Source organism: Aquarana catesbeiana, linkage group LG02 (genome assembly GCF_042186555.1).
Source record: "Aquarana catesbeiana isolate 2022-GZ linkage group LG02, ASM4218655v1, whole genome shotgun sequence".
Taxonomy (NCBI): domain Eukaryota; kingdom Metazoa; phylum Chordata; class Amphibia; order Anura; family Ranidae; genus Aquarana; species Aquarana catesbeiana.
The window spans coordinates 729,836,800-729,853,104 of NC_133325.1; the positions used below are offsets into that span (position 1 = coordinate 729,836,800).

Here is a 16,305-nt window from a genome sequence, read left to right on the forward strand (position 1 = left end):
ACACTTTTCATTTTCTCCCAGCACCAAACCAGGATTGCCAACGGCCCATAAATTTATGGACAGTTTGTAAAACTGTCCGTAAATGTCTGGGAATGGCAGCGGCTGCCCGTTAAAGAGATGGCTGCGCATGTGCTGTTCCGAAGCCAGCCAAACAGCTCTTGGGGCAGGCGCATGGCGCCTTTTCCAAAAATTGTAGAATGCAAGAAGAGGGAGGGGGAGTGGGAGCACCAGGAGGAGAAGAGGATGATGGATCAAAGTGAAGGCCTGTGTCTGACGGAGTCGGCACCTCAGTGTCTGCCCTGCACCTGAGCAATGGACAATGTGACATCTGCAGCCAGGTCATACAGTCTGTGGGTGGTCACTGTGGTCACCAGAGTCCCCCCACATCATAGTCCCTCTTTACATCAGAGTCTGCATGATTCACCCTTATATTGCGAGGGGGAACTCTGTGGACCCTGTTGCTGCAGGCCGTGATGTAAGGGGAAACTCTGATATAAAGGGGAGCTCTGAAGTCTGCAGCACTTACCCCTTACATCATGGCCCGTAGTGTTTCACTTTACTTCATAGTTTCCCTTTACATCAGGGTCTGCAGAGTTTCCCTTGCATTATAAGGGGGGGTCCTGCAGACTCTGATAAGGAGGAGCTCTGTGGACTCCTGTGTAATGGGGGGGCTCTGGTGACCAGAGACCCCCTTACATCAGAGTTCCCCATTACATCACAGTCTGCAGCCTTCCCCTTTACATCAGGGTACACAATGTTTCCCTTTACATCAGGGTCCACAGAATGAACCCTGTGGAGTCTAATCCACTGCACAGAATCATGTTCAACCCTGCAGCACTGTTAAAGCCCTTAATTTGGTTGAATGCAATTTTATAAAATTACTAAAGATACATTTAGCATATTTCCTGACATTGCCCTAAAGGCAGTTTTTATTCTTTTCATAAGCTTATGAAATTCTGTACGTCGGAAAAGTATAATTAGTATCTTAGACTATAAGACTGCTGCTAAAGTAAGAGAATTTAAGATATGTTTTTAGTCAGTCTGAGATTCAATAGACTTGCATTGTGAGTAGGAGACACATGGCACAACTATTGTGTAGCTATGCACAGCAGTTGAGTAAATATTCCTGCCACAGGTACATATAAAATTGCAAAAAAAAAACATTTTTTTTACATTTAAAGACACTAATAAGATTATTTTCATTAATGAAAATCAAATGTTTACCTTAAAGCAGTATTAAACCCCAAATCAATGTATTACATAACAGCTTACAAATGATTACATGCTGTGGCTGCAATATCTTTTTTGACTTTTTCCTTTGATTTTACCTGGGGATAACTCACTTACTGTCTAATAGGGCGTACACACGGTCGGACTTTGTTCGGACATTCCGACAACAAAATCCTAGGATTTTTTCCGACGGATGTTGGCTCAAACTTGTCTTGCATACACACGGTCACACAAAGTTGTGGGAAAATCCGATCGTTCTGAACGCGGTGACGTAAAACACGTACGTCGGGACTATAAATGGGGCAGTGGCCAATAGCTTTCATCTCTTTATTTATTCTGAGCATGCGTGGCACTTTGTCCGTTGGATTTGTGTACACACAACGGATTTTGTTGTCGGAAAATTTTATCTCCTGCTCTCCAACTTTGTGTGTCGGAAATCCGATGGAAAATGTCCGATGGAGCCCACACACGGTCGGAATTTCTGACAACATGCTCCGATCGGACATTTTCCATCGGAAAATCCGACCGTGTGTACGGGGCATTAGGGTGTCCCCACTCTGTATGGAGGGGCAAAACTGAAACAAGACAAACTTTTGGCCAGATCAGCAGGTGAAAAAAAAAGAAAACCAATGTGCCTACCATATCTAATGCCATGTAGACACAAGCGGAATGTCCGACAGAAAAGTCAGATGGGAACTTTTCATCGTATATTCCGATCGTGTGTATGCCCCATCAGACTTTTTACGTTGAAAATTTTGACAGACCTAGAAAGAGAACATGTTCTAAATTTTTTTCCGACGGAACCAAATCCTATCGGGAAAACCGCTCGTCTGTATGCTGTTCCGACGTACCAAAAACGACGCATGCTCTGAAGCAAGTACGAGACAGAAGCTATTGGCTACTGGCTATTGAACTTCCGTTTTCTAGTCCTGTCCTACGTGTTGTACGTCACCACATTCTGGACGGTCGAAATTTGGTGTGACCATGTGTATGCAAGACAGCTTGAGCGGAATTCTGTCGGAACTCCGTCGGAAAAACCTTCAGAGTTTATTCCGATGGGAAAACCGGTCGAGTGTACAGGGCATAAGAGTTTTTTATAGAAAGCAATATAATACATTTTTGTTTTTGGGTTTACTACCGCTTTAATTACAGCATTTTTACATAACTTGCTGTCCTATTCTGTAACATGATGTTTCAAGATGTCATATAGTCACCTGCATCATCTTCAGGCTTGGTCCAGCTGTGGGTCTGTAGAGCCACAGATGGAGGATCACATCACCAATGTCAGTAGGCAGAAGGTGTGATCAGGCTGAGCCATTATTTGGCTGCCAGCGACCCCCTCCTAGCCATGGCTTAGCTTTAGGACTGATCTGGCCTGAGCCTAGACTGGTGGCAAGCAAGCATATAAAAACTTTTTCAGCATCACTTCACTTTAAAAAAAAAAAGAAATATTCCCTTCTTTTAAAAAGAACTATCATTTTAATTTTTAGGAGTTCTGTTCCCTATGAAACAGAATACATGCAGTACTTTGTCCCATGTTGATAGGTGCATTCTAAACCTAGCAGTGAGGTTCAACCTGCCCCCTCCTCTCCTGCCATGGCCTATCCAACAACAGCCATGAAGGAGACAGCTGGTTCATAGCTGCGGCCTGTCTTGGCTGTAAGCACTTTTTCAAGACAAGCAACAGCACGAGAAATGCAGAGACTAACAGGTCCCTCTTCCCTCTGCATTCTCCCTTGTCGCTGCTTGTCTCGGGAAAATACTTACAGGTGAAACAAGCTTATGAAGAAGCCATCTCCTTTTGAGATGTCACTGGATCGGCCCCAGCAGGAGGGGAGGACAACAAGTCAGACCTCATACCTAGGATTAGAAAGCACTTAGCAACGTTGGTCAAAGTACTACATGTACTGTTCCCCATAGAGTATATACATTATATTATAATGATGGATCTTTTTTAAACATAACAATAAACACGAAACACAAATGTTACAAAATATATTAAAGGGGTTGTAAACCTTTGAGGTTTTTCACCTCAATGCATTGTATGCATTGAGGTGAAAAACCTCCTGTAATGCTGCAGCCCCCTCCCGAGCCAACATTTTACTTACCAGTACCCCCTCTATCTCCTCCCAGGGATGAGCACACCAACAAAAGCCAGTGTCTCAGGTCCTGATTGGATGGATTGATAGCAGCGCAGCCATTGGCTCCTGCTGCTGTCAATCAAACCCAATGACCCGGGCACCGGGAGGCGGGGCCGAGTCATACATTCGACGCCGAATGAATGACTCGGGAGCATGTTCGCAAGGTAACCCCCCAGGAGGGTGCTTCTCCTAGGGGGTTATCTAATGCTGGGAGGAGCCGTGAGAGCCGCCGAGGGACCCCAGAAGAGGATGTTCGGGGCCACTCTGTGCAAAACAAGCTGCACAGTGGAGGTAAGTATGACATGTTTGTTATTTAAAAAAAAAACAAAAAACGAAGCTTTAGTGTCACTTTAATTAAATCCCAACTCCAGTTACAACTTTTTTTTTCTGGTTTTGGGTGAAATCAGAAAGGGTCAGAACCTCTGTCAGGTTTTTATTGATGCCTGTGTCCCTTCTAGGGAGTTTTTTCATGTCCTATCCTGGTGACACCCTGTTATGCTGGCCATAATTGTAAGGATATGATTGTTCAATATCACAGTGTTTTCCATAAAACAATTATATTTTTTGAACACAGAAAAAAATTAAAAGATTTAAAGGATCACCAACTTTTACATCGTTGGATCTGGAACCAAATGAAACATTAAATAGATTGAAGAATGATATTACACACATTAAAAGGACAGAGTTTCTATAGTACATGACAAAGAGGACTTTGAAACATCTGGGGCTTACTTTTGGAAATCCAACCCCAAAAGAAGAGGAGTCAAAATAATTGAAAAAGTTTTATTCTGAGGAACAGTTCCACCTGTATTGATATCCAGAAGAAAGTGAGTTTCTCAGACACAAAGTTAGACAATACAGGCACTTCACTAACTTTGGACATCTTAAAGTGTACCTTCTTCTTTTAAATGATAACTGTTAAAGCTGAAGTTTAGTGAAAATGAAAACCAAAAAGCAGCACCAGGGACGGTACTTCCTTGGAATGAAGAGTGTTCCATGTGCTGGTGGCTGCTATGTTAGGTTGAAATCTGAAGTCCTCTGCCCCTGGATACCCCCACAGCACTGGAAGAGCACTGCTGCAGGGGTATCCAGTGGGCAGAGGACTTCAGATTTTATTGTAAACAGCTGCAACTGTGACAGGCACTCATCAAATGCTGACTATGCCTGCCCTTTCCGCCTTTATGCTCCATTTTTACAAGCCATACTCACAGTTCCCACCATGAAAGGTGCTAAATGGAGGAGGAGGACCTTTCTTTCATCCACCCGCCCTCCATTCATGGAGTGTTTTTTATGGTAGGAACTGATAGTATTGCTACAAAAAGAACATGGAGGTAGAAAGGTTGGGCATAGTCAGAACTTCAGATTTCAAAGATTTCAACCCAATGCAGCAGCCCCCAGTACATGGAACACTTTTCATTCATAGTAAGTACTGTCACTGGTGCTATAAAAAAATAAAATAAAAATAAAAATGAATCACTTAACAACAGCTTTAAACATACTGTCCTTCTCTCCCTCTCCCCCAGCCTGTTAGGAAATGGCAGCTTTCTTTTAAGGGGCTCTCTTTTTTTGGTCATACTGGCTCCAATTTCCTTATTATTCCTCCATTCCCCCTGCCTGCAGCCTCCTGGAATAACATCACACATTCCAGGTGGCTGCAGGACCAGTCTCCCTGCGCTCCTCTATCCCTTGCATGTGCAATACCCAGATAGCAAGGATAAGTTGACACAAATTTGTGGCAATGTTGAATTGTAAGCCTGCTAACTTGCTGCACATTTTCACTGGCAAGTTGTACACTTGCAGAGCACTTGAAGCACAGGTTCTAGTTGACACTTTTCCAATTTGTAGCAAATTTGCATAGCAAGTCTTTAGCAAGAGCAAAGTTGCAGTGGTGAGTCTATAGCAAGAGCTCTGCAAGTATACAGCATGAAAATTCAGCCACAGTGACCCCTGTGGTGGGATGACTATTGCACAACATAACTGAACTACAACTTGAAGACTTGCAGAATTTTTGCAAAGAAAGTTGATCTGGAGTAATGCAATGCGGACTTGCTGCAATTGTGCAACAAACTTGCAAGTCAAGCAATAGCTTAGCAAGTAATTTTCAAACTTTCAGCACAATTACTTGCTATCTGGGTAAGGAGCCAGCTGTGACTCATCAGGAAGTGACAGCTGACTCCAAAAACTAAGATGGGGTATGGAAGAACTGCAACCCTGCAAAGAGTCATCTTTGTGGAAGTCAGTGCTGCACTGCATGAACTGGTAAGGATCTGTTTCTTAAAAATCAGCAGCTGCAGTACACTGAGATTGTGTGACCCATTTTATGGCTCACTTTTTATTTTATAAGGGCTAAAAGAATCCTAATAAGGCTTTATCATTTTGTTCAATACGAATGTAGGCTTCTTGGAAATTCAGATTATAGAATGTATTGATAACTCTATAAGAGGTGGGGATGACTTTTCTTTTGTGAGCAAGAGGGACGTTTTTAAGATTTGTATTTTGAATACTTAGATTCCACATGGTAAACATATTGAATGGGGCATTTCCTATTATTATGGATCATTTTTAATCCCCCCTCCTTTTATCCTTTTACTTCTTTACCCCATTTTCATTTTCCCTTTTCTTTTTAATTTCTCTAAGCCCTTTCTCCATCTATCCCCTTTCCCTTCCCTCTTCCTTGGGTGGACCTCTCATGACTACCGCTACACGATTTACATGCTGTTTTCTTCTTCTAAAAATGTGAGTCTGTTTTTATTTATATTTTAATAAATCCAAGTTTAAAAACGTTATCACGCTATGTGAGTGTTTTTTTCCTCACATGCCACACATATTATTCGCTTGGCTTATGGTGTATCCATTGAAGAGGAAGCCCTGCTGATTCCCTTCCCCCCTTTTCTGTGTGACGATGACATCTGACCAGTAATAACATTCAGACCTGTCGGTCATCAAGCCTTTTTGACCTGTTTTGGCATATGCTATTTCAGGCCACTATCTCTGGTAAGCCTCTATGATTCCTGGTGACGGTCCTGGCACTGATTTCAGTCTTTTGTGCATGTTTGGTCTCCCTGTGGTCCATTCACCTACCAGGTTGCTTGGTCAAAAAAACCCTCTGCATGCTCAGGAGACACCTGTTCATCATCGTTTATGCACCATCATCACAGATTTTTTGCTTATATATATTTTTTTCTCACTCATTATGACATGGACTTTATATTTAATACTGTTTTGTGATGTTTTTTCACTTATCATTAGTGAATGTATTTAAGTTTTGTTTACTAATCACATTCTCTTCACGTAAGCACCTTTTGGTTCACACTGAAATGTTTGCTTTGTAATCACTCAATATTTTAAGAGTGTTCATTATTTAGATTCATTTTATTTATTTCTTATTTACGGAGTTTATAGCGCCACACTTTTTGAATTTTTGCTCTTCCTCGGAAGAGAATAGTAAAGAGACATTTACACCAGATGCTGTGAGACTGCGCTGGCCAATTATTCCAGTGCAGTCCCACCGCGTTGCAAGGCCTTGTCTCCGGTGTACCTGGTTCACACCACTGCGCACCGCACCATGGCCAATTGAACTTTATGAAATGTCTGTGTGACATTTTATTAAAGTTTATTTAAAAAAAAAAAAGAGGGGAGGGGAAACAGTGCGGTGAATCCACCAGACTGTACCACACACCAGTCTCTGCGTTATATGTGAACGGATCCTTAGACATATGTTTTCTCTTCTGTCTTAAAAATAAGTCTTCTGTTAGTATCTGACAAATAAGCAAAAAACAGAAAGCTTAGTCATATCCATCATACCTATATTTACATCTAATGCCACGTACACACGATCGCATTTTCCGACGGGAAATGTTCAATGTGAGCTTGTTGTCGGAAAGTCTGACCGTGTGTATGCTCCATCGGAAATTGGCTGTCGGAATTTCCGCCAACAAATGTTGCTTAGCAGGTTCTCAAATGTTCTGCCAACAAAACTTTCTTGTCGGAAAGTCCAATCGTGTGTAAGTGGCATAAGATTTATTTTAGTAGAACTCTATAATTTTAGTATAGGGTATAAAAGAGATTCAGATTGCTAAAGATTGTTGTTTTTATGAGGGTTATTTTTATAAAATACCTTGTATTTTTTTCAATGAATACAAAGCATTCTCTGATTAGAAGTGATGGGGAGGAGGGACGGTGACATCATCATCCAAACAGAGAATGCTTTGCATTCATTGAAAGAAGATACAAGGCTTATATGAATGGCGGATGTGCCGATCAAAGAAGAAGTTGCCCACAGAGAACCCTGAAAATCATGGCTCTCACTGTATGTGGTATGAGCTATTACAATGGTTTACAGCACTTTGAAATCAATGTCATGTTAATAATTGTTGACAAATAAATCTTGACGTAACAAAGAGATTTCATTGCTAGTGTATCACTAGGCTTAAACAAAACATTTTGGTGGGAGTCAGGTTTTAATTCACTTGCAACAGGGTTGATTTACTCCAGGTAAATAGGGTGTTTACTTTGCAAGGGAAGTGGCCCAGAGCTTAGTGAATGAGGTGAAGCCAATCATGCGCTGTTTTTTTATTTTCCTTGCACATGATTAAGTATTCTTTGCTAAGTAAAACTACACCACATTCACTAAGCTCTAGGGAAAATTCCCTTGCAAATTGAAGAGGCTGCTTTTAGTAAATCAACCCTAAAGACACTGCACCAATGCACTGTACTATGAATGTAGCTACATGTTTATGGTGAAGTGAACTGACAGGTTTAGGCAGCTATTAACAAAAAAAAAAAGTACATGATGTTTATGTCCTGCTTACCATTGAAAAAGATAGTTCATTGTACTCAGCCTTTACGAAAGTACAAGGAGGGCTGCATGCCCTGGAAATATAGTTCTCTGAGGTTTCTTGGATATTCTGTACTGGCTCATATAGATTGTCCATAGAACCTTCCTGAAAAATAACAATAAACAGGACATTTGTATAAACTACTACTTCACTTGGTAATTACCACTACTCCTTATGTTACCAATTTTGAAGAGATAAAGACACTAACACATGGGCCACAGTGTGTATTCTTAAGAAGATCATGGCAAGCTATGGTGGAAGGAGATATAAATACCCAAACCACACTAATGAACAACAGGTGCCTGTAAAACAGTGCATGCAGTATATCAGGTATGTCAAGCATTCAGGTAACCATCAACAATTTTTGACCCTTTTGTTATAATTTGTCTTTATTGGCTGGACTGTTTGTGGGTGGGGCCAGTTGGTTGGTACCCAGGATGGAGGAGACCAAGGAGAATGGAACAGTTATTATTTGGTGAAGTGAAAATAAAAATACCAGGTAGACAACAGCAGCAAAGTATTTGCTTAACAGTCTCAAAGCAATTTGGTATCAGCGTCTCATTGACACAAGCCTCGCAGAAACCCTTAGCGATGTTAGTGGTACATAGGAATAGTTTGAGCACTTAAAACGTAACCCTAATAAGGCTTACGTTACTGGAGCAGCATCTGGTTAGAGAGGGGAGGCTGTTAGGCTGACTAGCGGTGTAAGCAGTACATGGCAGACCGATGGCAAGATCCTTGTCACAGCTCTAGAGATGGTGGAACCAGCAGAGGTGTCCCTACCCTGTCCCTCCTCATCAAGAACTTTTCCCTAGGACTTGATGCACTGTTCCTAACCAGCATGGATCCTGTTCCTACTCTATCCACTTCACTAGTGTGCGCCAACTGCAGTGGGGCAGTGCTATTTTTTAGCATTGCCCTCACCAAAGATGGTCACTGAGGTCCTCCAGTGTTACAGTGTCCAATCAGACTACTGCTCCCCTGGTGACACCTACGGAGGCTTTAGAGGAACAAAATTGTATCATCCTCCATTCCCTCTGTACAGTGGACAGCAAAACAGCACCACCTACAGAGGGGAGGGTAAACTGTACCCTGCCTACATGTTTACCTGGTCCACCTAAGGGCTCTAAACAGAGAAGTGCTTGTGAGGCTCCGGGTGCAGAAACAAGACACACGGTAGTAGTATGATCCTTACTTTTATGGGCCCACTGATGCAGGGGGAAAAGAACAGCAATTACAATGCCCAATAACATTTCCAAAGAAAGATCATCTGTTGTTCAATTGCCTAGACATCTGTTTTTCAGCGTTGTCAGCTCTGTCCCCTAGCTGTGAAGTCTTTGTTTTCTTGTTGCAGCATAGAAGCCTAAACCCTTCTACTGTACCTTCTGCAATAAAAGAAGATTGAAAAATTGGACAGATGTAGGGCCTTTTAAATCTAGACTAGGAGAATAGATTTAGGAATTTGGGTTCAGAAACCTGACCAACAGTCCCTAAGGCCTCCTATAAATATTAGAGGACATTTGGACATGAAACATAATCCAACCATTCACACGATAGCAAATCTTCCAAATGCTGTGGAATGTACTTTGAACTTGCTAGGCTGGCTTTGTCCACCTAACAAGAATGTCAGTGCAGAACAGAGGAAGAAGAGCAGTACCAGTAGGAGTTTCCATGTACCATCTTCCAGTTCCGAAGCATCTACAACAGCATCTATCATTGAACCCCTTTAGTTGGTATAATTCCATAGCTAAAAGGTTCTGTTATGTCTGGGGGTTAACCTCTTTATAATTACAGATCTCCATTGGATTGCCCAGCATGTCCCCATACTCCCCTGGCCAGACTGTTAAAATAATCATCATCACCAGTCCTATTAGGTACCAATATGACTTCAAAAGATGTCAATAGCTTGCTGCTACTTTCCATATGAATAGATACAGAAAAACAAAAAAAATTATCAAATTTATTTTATCAAATATATTTATCAAACTAAAATTTTATCTAATTTTTTAAATAAAAATGGCAAAACACAAATACACAAGCTATCTACAAGCAGTGTTTGCTGTTGATCTTTGAGGTCCAGTTACTGGCAATGTTATTTGCATGTCATCTGACACATCACATAGATGTTTTTTCCTCTTTAATTTAATGTTCACTCATGCAGTAAATCCTGTTTTAACTTTTGTAATTATTCAGAGATCCAGTCCAATACCCCAATCAATTGGTTCCTATATCCAAAGGGTTCTAGATATAGGAACCCCCCCCCTCCCCGACTAAGAGCCCTATGTTATGTGGTACTGTTATACACTAGGCAGGGTTTGTTATGAGCATGAGGTCAGGCAACTGTCAGAGCAGCAACTCGACCTCTAGTCTCTGAATGCCATGGCCCTATTATCATCCTGAAATCATGTCAGATAAGCTAAGAAATAGGAACCTACACATTTCTTCCTAAATCAGTAAGCTTGCACATTTATGTAAGTAACTACTCCAGCACCTTGTATCGAAGCAATTCATACTTTTCAGCTTTGAGCCTATTGATTTAACAATTACTTAGAATAGTAAAGTAATATTTTACTTTCCACCCGATCTACAGAAAAAATCTTATCATACTAGCCTTGATCAGTGATAGTTAAAAAAAATCTGGGACAAAGTAAGGCAAAGTTAATTGCAACAAAAGTCTTTATTATTTGTGTTTTTTTTAATGGAAAACTACAAAAGTGGAAACAATTAAAACAAAAAAAAAAATATGAATGATAAAAATATATAAAAAAAAAAAAAAACAGCTAAATAATACTTACGAGAAGGGAAAGAAGAAAGTTAGGGAGAGGAAGGGCTGCTTTCAAATAACAGTTCTATAAAGGGTTAAATAGGAATATTTTTTATTAAATAGTAACTTTTTCCATTCTACTTACTGTATGTGGTTGCTTTACTGAGTCATGTGCAGATCAAATGAGACCCTTTATACATGTTTTTAGACAAGATTCACACAGCTTATACACAGGATTCACACACCCTGGGTAAAAGTTGTGTGAAAACAGTTGTAAGTAGAACCCCTTAGTGTATATGTTACAGGCAACGTGTGAAATCAGGAATTCTATAGAATGCCTAGGCAATGTATGAAGTGGCAGAGTAACGGACTGAACAAACTTAAGCAGCTCCTTCGGGGGTACCACTACATATACATATACTGTATATATTTATATATATATGTATATATATGTATATATATATATATATATATATATATACACATATACAGTATATTGTATACATTATATTACCAAGAGTATTTGGACACCTGCCTTTACACAAAGCAAGGTCCATAAAGACATGGATAAGCGAGTTTGGGGTGGAGGAACTTGACTGGCTGCACAAAGTCCTGACCTCAACCTGCTATAACACCTTTGGGATGTATTCATGACTGTGAGCCAGGCCTTCTCGTCCACATCAGTGCCTGACCTCACAAATGCGTTTCTGGAAGAATGGTCAAACATATATATATATATTAAAGGCAATGCATGAAATTTGCCAGTTCATACATTTCTTAGGCATTCTACAGTATACAATGCCTGATTTCACACATACGTATTATACTGTGACAAGATATTTATCAATGATGCCTGAAAACACAGTTTGCATACATATAAATTGGAGAGGCTATGGTAACTCCAGGGACACAGAGTGGGACCCGGCTGTCAAAATGACAGCCGAGTATCACCAATTATACCAACAGAACTGCTGTGTCAAGGGAACAGGATGGGATATTCAGATCTTAAGCCCAAGTGACTCTGGTTCTCTTTATGTTTGTGTTACCCCTGCCCCCTATATTCATGGGACACTATATTAATAAATTCTTTCTGGAGGAGTTCAGGCACTGAGCAGTGTCCAAGGCTTCCTGCCCCACCCAGCATTCAGCTTAGAGTCAGAATTAAATGGAAATTGGGCCAAATTGACGAATTCTCAACACTGATTGTTCCAAAAAGCACATTCAATAAAAAGCAAAGTCTATGTTGTTTCCATCTGCACTGTCTGCTCTACTTGCTTCTCGTCACTGGATAGTAGAGGTATAACTTAAATTACTGTACACCTGTCATGAGAGAAATATGGGGGCTGCCATAGCTGGCCTCTAGGGATTATAGGAATGATTTTGGCTAGGTTGACTTTGCTACTAAATAACAGATTTATCTCTGGGCAAAAATTTTGCTGAAACCTAAACTCTTAATTTTGGCTATTGAGCTGCTGTGGTTGAAAAAAAAAAAAGTTTTTTTCTTTATTTATTCGGTGTTCATTTTTTTGAGGGGTATTTGGGTTTGTGCACTGTGACTTTGGGTGTTTCATTTTCCTTCCTTTCACTGTTTAAACACTTCAGCCCCGGAAGGATTTATCCCCTTCCTTATCAGAGCACTTTTTGCGATACGGCACTGCGTCGATTTAACTGACGATTGCGCGGTCGTGCGACGTTGCACCCAAAAAAACTGACATCCTTTTTTGTGCTATAAATAAAAAAAAAACGACAATTTTGAAAAAAAAGCAATATTTTTTACTTTTTGCTATAATAAATTTCCCCTAAAAATATATAAAATAAAACAAATTTCTTTCTCAGCTTATGTATTCTTCTACATATTTTTGGTAAAAAAAAAATTGCGATTAGCGTATATTGATTGGTTTGCGTAAAAGTTATAGTGTCTACAAAATAAGGGATAGATTTATGGCATTTTTATTATTATTTTTTTTTTTTTTATTAGTAATGGCGGTGATCTGCAATTTTTATTGTGACTGCGACATTATGGCGGACACTTTTCATCTATACATTGTCATCTATACACCGATCAGTGCTATAAAAATGCACTGATTACTGTGTAAATGACACTGGTAGGGAAGGGGTTAAACACTAGGGGGCGATCAAGGGGTTAAGTGTGTCTTAGGGAGTGATTATAACTGTGGGGGGGATTGTCTCACTAGAACATGACAGAGATCACTGCTCCCGATGACAAGGAGCAGTAGATCTCTGTGTTGCTAGGCAGAACAGGGAAATGCCTTGTTTACATAGGCATCTCCCCGTTCTGCCCCTTCGTGACATGATCGCGGGCCCTCGGCGGACATCAAGTCCGCGGGCCCCGTGGGCATGGTCACGGAGTACACAGCGGGCGTGCACGCTCCCACAATGGCACGATTTAAAGGGGACGTACAGGTATGCCCATTTGCCCAGCCGTGCCATTGTGCCGACGTACATCGTCGTGCGCTGGTCGGCATGTGGTTAAACATTTATATATATACATATATATATATATATATATATATATATATATATACTCACAGACACACACACACACATATATATATATATATATATATATATATATATATATATATATTGAGGGACCCTTTTGGTACAAAAACTATTAACTCCAAAACAATTAGCGAAAATTTCACCAAAATTTCTGGTAAATAAAAACTCCTAATTTCAGTAAAGGACCGGAATGAACAGGCAGGCAGCTAGCACATTCAGAGAGATCACTAGTAGAATTACACATTTCTGTCCTGATAGGTTTCCTTTAAACAAAAATTCCATGCATAATTTCACACCGATCCGGTCACTTTACATATAAAAATACTTGACTGTCTTATCACACCCCTGTAGTGTTTATCAGCCCACTAAAGGCTCAATCAACAGGTAAGAGAAGAAAAACAGAAACTATGATTTATTGTGTACAAAATAAAAGAAAATAAAACAATATAGCTATAATGCTTTGCTCCTGGGGCCCAGAAAGAATTGCACTGCCAGCACCATCTTTTGTTTTACTATGGACAGTTAGGATAACTTGGTAAATAGGTACAACGGTATGTGATTAAAAAAAAAAATGCACAGATCTTACAAGTAGCAATTCATCAATTTTATACCATACCAAATATATATTTTTTGTATCTAGGAGTTGAGGATTTTTTTTTTTTGTCTTTTGAAAGTATAAAAATAATTGTGCCACTTACCAGCGAGAAGCAGAACAGGTTCATTTTGAAATGTAGGTTAAACTCCGTTCTTTAAAGTTGAATTGTGCTGTGTTCCAATGGAAGAATGCTGATCTGTCGTGTCCTCCCAGCTGTTTGTAGATTTCTTTCTAGAGATTACAGCAAGACAAAATCCCTGCAGTAATCCATGGGACTCAGAGCCCATTATTAAATGAGACAAGCTTTCAGAGTGAACATTAGAGACTATACCCAGCAACAGAATCATTCAGAGACAAAACAAATAAAACAACATAATTCGCCAATAACTGTGTTCTAGGGATGCAACTACAAACGAAACTCCAGAAATAATTATTAAATAACAATTAGTACGAATAGCAGTATCATTGAAATTAAGCTTCTGTTATACATAAATTGCTTGTGGGCTTTTCAAAACTAATGAAACTCTATTGCTGTTGAGTGAGCAGCCATGACATATTGATGATTGAGGTAGAGAGAGAGGGACTCCATACGAACAAGAAGTGTCACAATTAGTGATAGAAAATGCAAGGGTTAAAGTGACTAGTCAAGAGTGACATAATCACCCACATAATATATGTATAGCACCCTGATGTTTAGGCAGGGCTGCTATCAAATTTAGTTGCCAGGCGATAGTTGCCTTGGCCAATTGTTAGGAGATCAATTGATTTCACCCTAATTCTGAAATTGCTGCACTTCTCTCTTCTGTCACTAGGTGGCATTGTAGCTGGTGACATTAGATAAGACAAGGGCATGACAAGGACAGATTAGGAATGAATGGGGTGTCTCAGCCAATGGGCAGGGATTTTCTTGGGTCCCTTGGCCTGCTGGGAGAGCCTATTTATTTGGGTGGAGTCAGGTGATTGGGGTTCTGTGCCACCTGGAAGGCTGTCTGTGTTGTATTGCCCCGGGCTGCTAGGCCAGAAACCTGAGGCCTATTCTGGGGACATCTGGCTGCTAGGCTGTCTGAGGGCCTATCCAGAAGCAGGAAAAGCAGCGTAGGGTTGGCACTGTAGTCCAACCAGAAGTAAAGTAATGGTTCCACTGGCCAGGGAACCAGTTGTGGTCGGAGGTAGAGGGGAAGCTGTCGCCACTAAGTGACCATCCACTTTGCTACCGAAGAACACAGTGAGTGAGCTGAGGCCAGTACCAGAGCAGACTTCTCACCAACCGGGGACGGTGAAGAAGTGGGAAAACTTCAGCAAGTGCCAAGTCAGGGACCCAGCGGGACAGCAGAGGTGACGCTTGTGGGTGCTAAGCCAGGTACCTAACGTGTCAGTGGGGTCGAAGCTTGAAAAGTATCTGTGAGTGCCAAGCCAGGGACCCAGCAGGGAAGCGGGGGTGATTACTTAAGGAAGATACTGAGTGTTGACAGTGAAAGAGCTCAGGGGATCCAGTGGCTAGTGGATCTGACCTCTAGTGAGAGAGACTGGGAGCTCATTGAGTGTAGACCCACAGTGAGTGATGGTGGGGAAACTAAGAACTGTTCGTGTTGCAAATAGTTGAATTGAATTGCTGTAAGTAACAGCTACAAGATTGTTGCCATAGGAGACAGCGAACCTACCTATACAGAAGTGGTGTCTGGCTGGAGGCCTTCACCTGTATAGCTGCCTGCCTATAGAAGTCTCAGAGTCTGCCAATTATCTTTGCAGCTACCTAAAGGTGTCCTGGCCCTAACCCTCTCTCCCACAGTTCTGTTTAAGAGACAATAAATCTCTTTGCATTCAAAAAGTGTCTGGCGCCCACCTGTTCATCTTGCATTACACCCACCATGCCTTGTAACCCACTCTACACAGAAGGATGTCAGCTCTCCCTAACTCTGGAGGTCATCATTAGGTCTAAAGAGGCCCGGGACTTTGCTACATATCCACTACACTGATTTTAAAGCTTACATGGGCATTTACATTATTGTTATTATCTAAGAATGCCTTGCTGAAGTAGGTTTGTTTTCTAATAACAACATATCAGATAGATGGGGAGATTAGAGAGATTTTGCAGTACATTGTGTTAATCCGCATGTCTAATGATAATGTTTTAAACTGGGTTCTTTGTTTGATAGGAACCTATTGTAGACAGTAGCAATCAGCATATTTGTCTACTTGGAAAATCACTCACTT

At 40.8% G+C, this 16,305-nt stretch overlaps 1 protein-coding gene across 1 annotated transcript in view; it reads right to left on the reverse strand.

Moving 5' to 3' along the window:
- The window catches only part of SAMSN1 (SAM domain, SH3 domain and nuclear localization signals 1), a 165,971-nt gene extending 151,658 nt beyond the window's left edge, over positions 1-14,313 (reverse strand). The window contains exons 1-2 of the mRNA XM_073617053.1: positions 14,195-14,313; positions 8,183-8,314 (exon numbers count right to left, since the gene is read on the reverse strand). Coding sequence (XP_073473154.1) covers positions 8,183-8,314; positions 14,195-14,218 — 156 coding nt within the window. The 5' untranslated portion in view covers positions 14,219-14,313. The remainder of the gene's footprint in view (positions 1-8,182; positions 8,315-14,194) is intronic.
- Between the last annotated feature and the right edge of the window lie 1,992 nt (positions 14,314-16,305).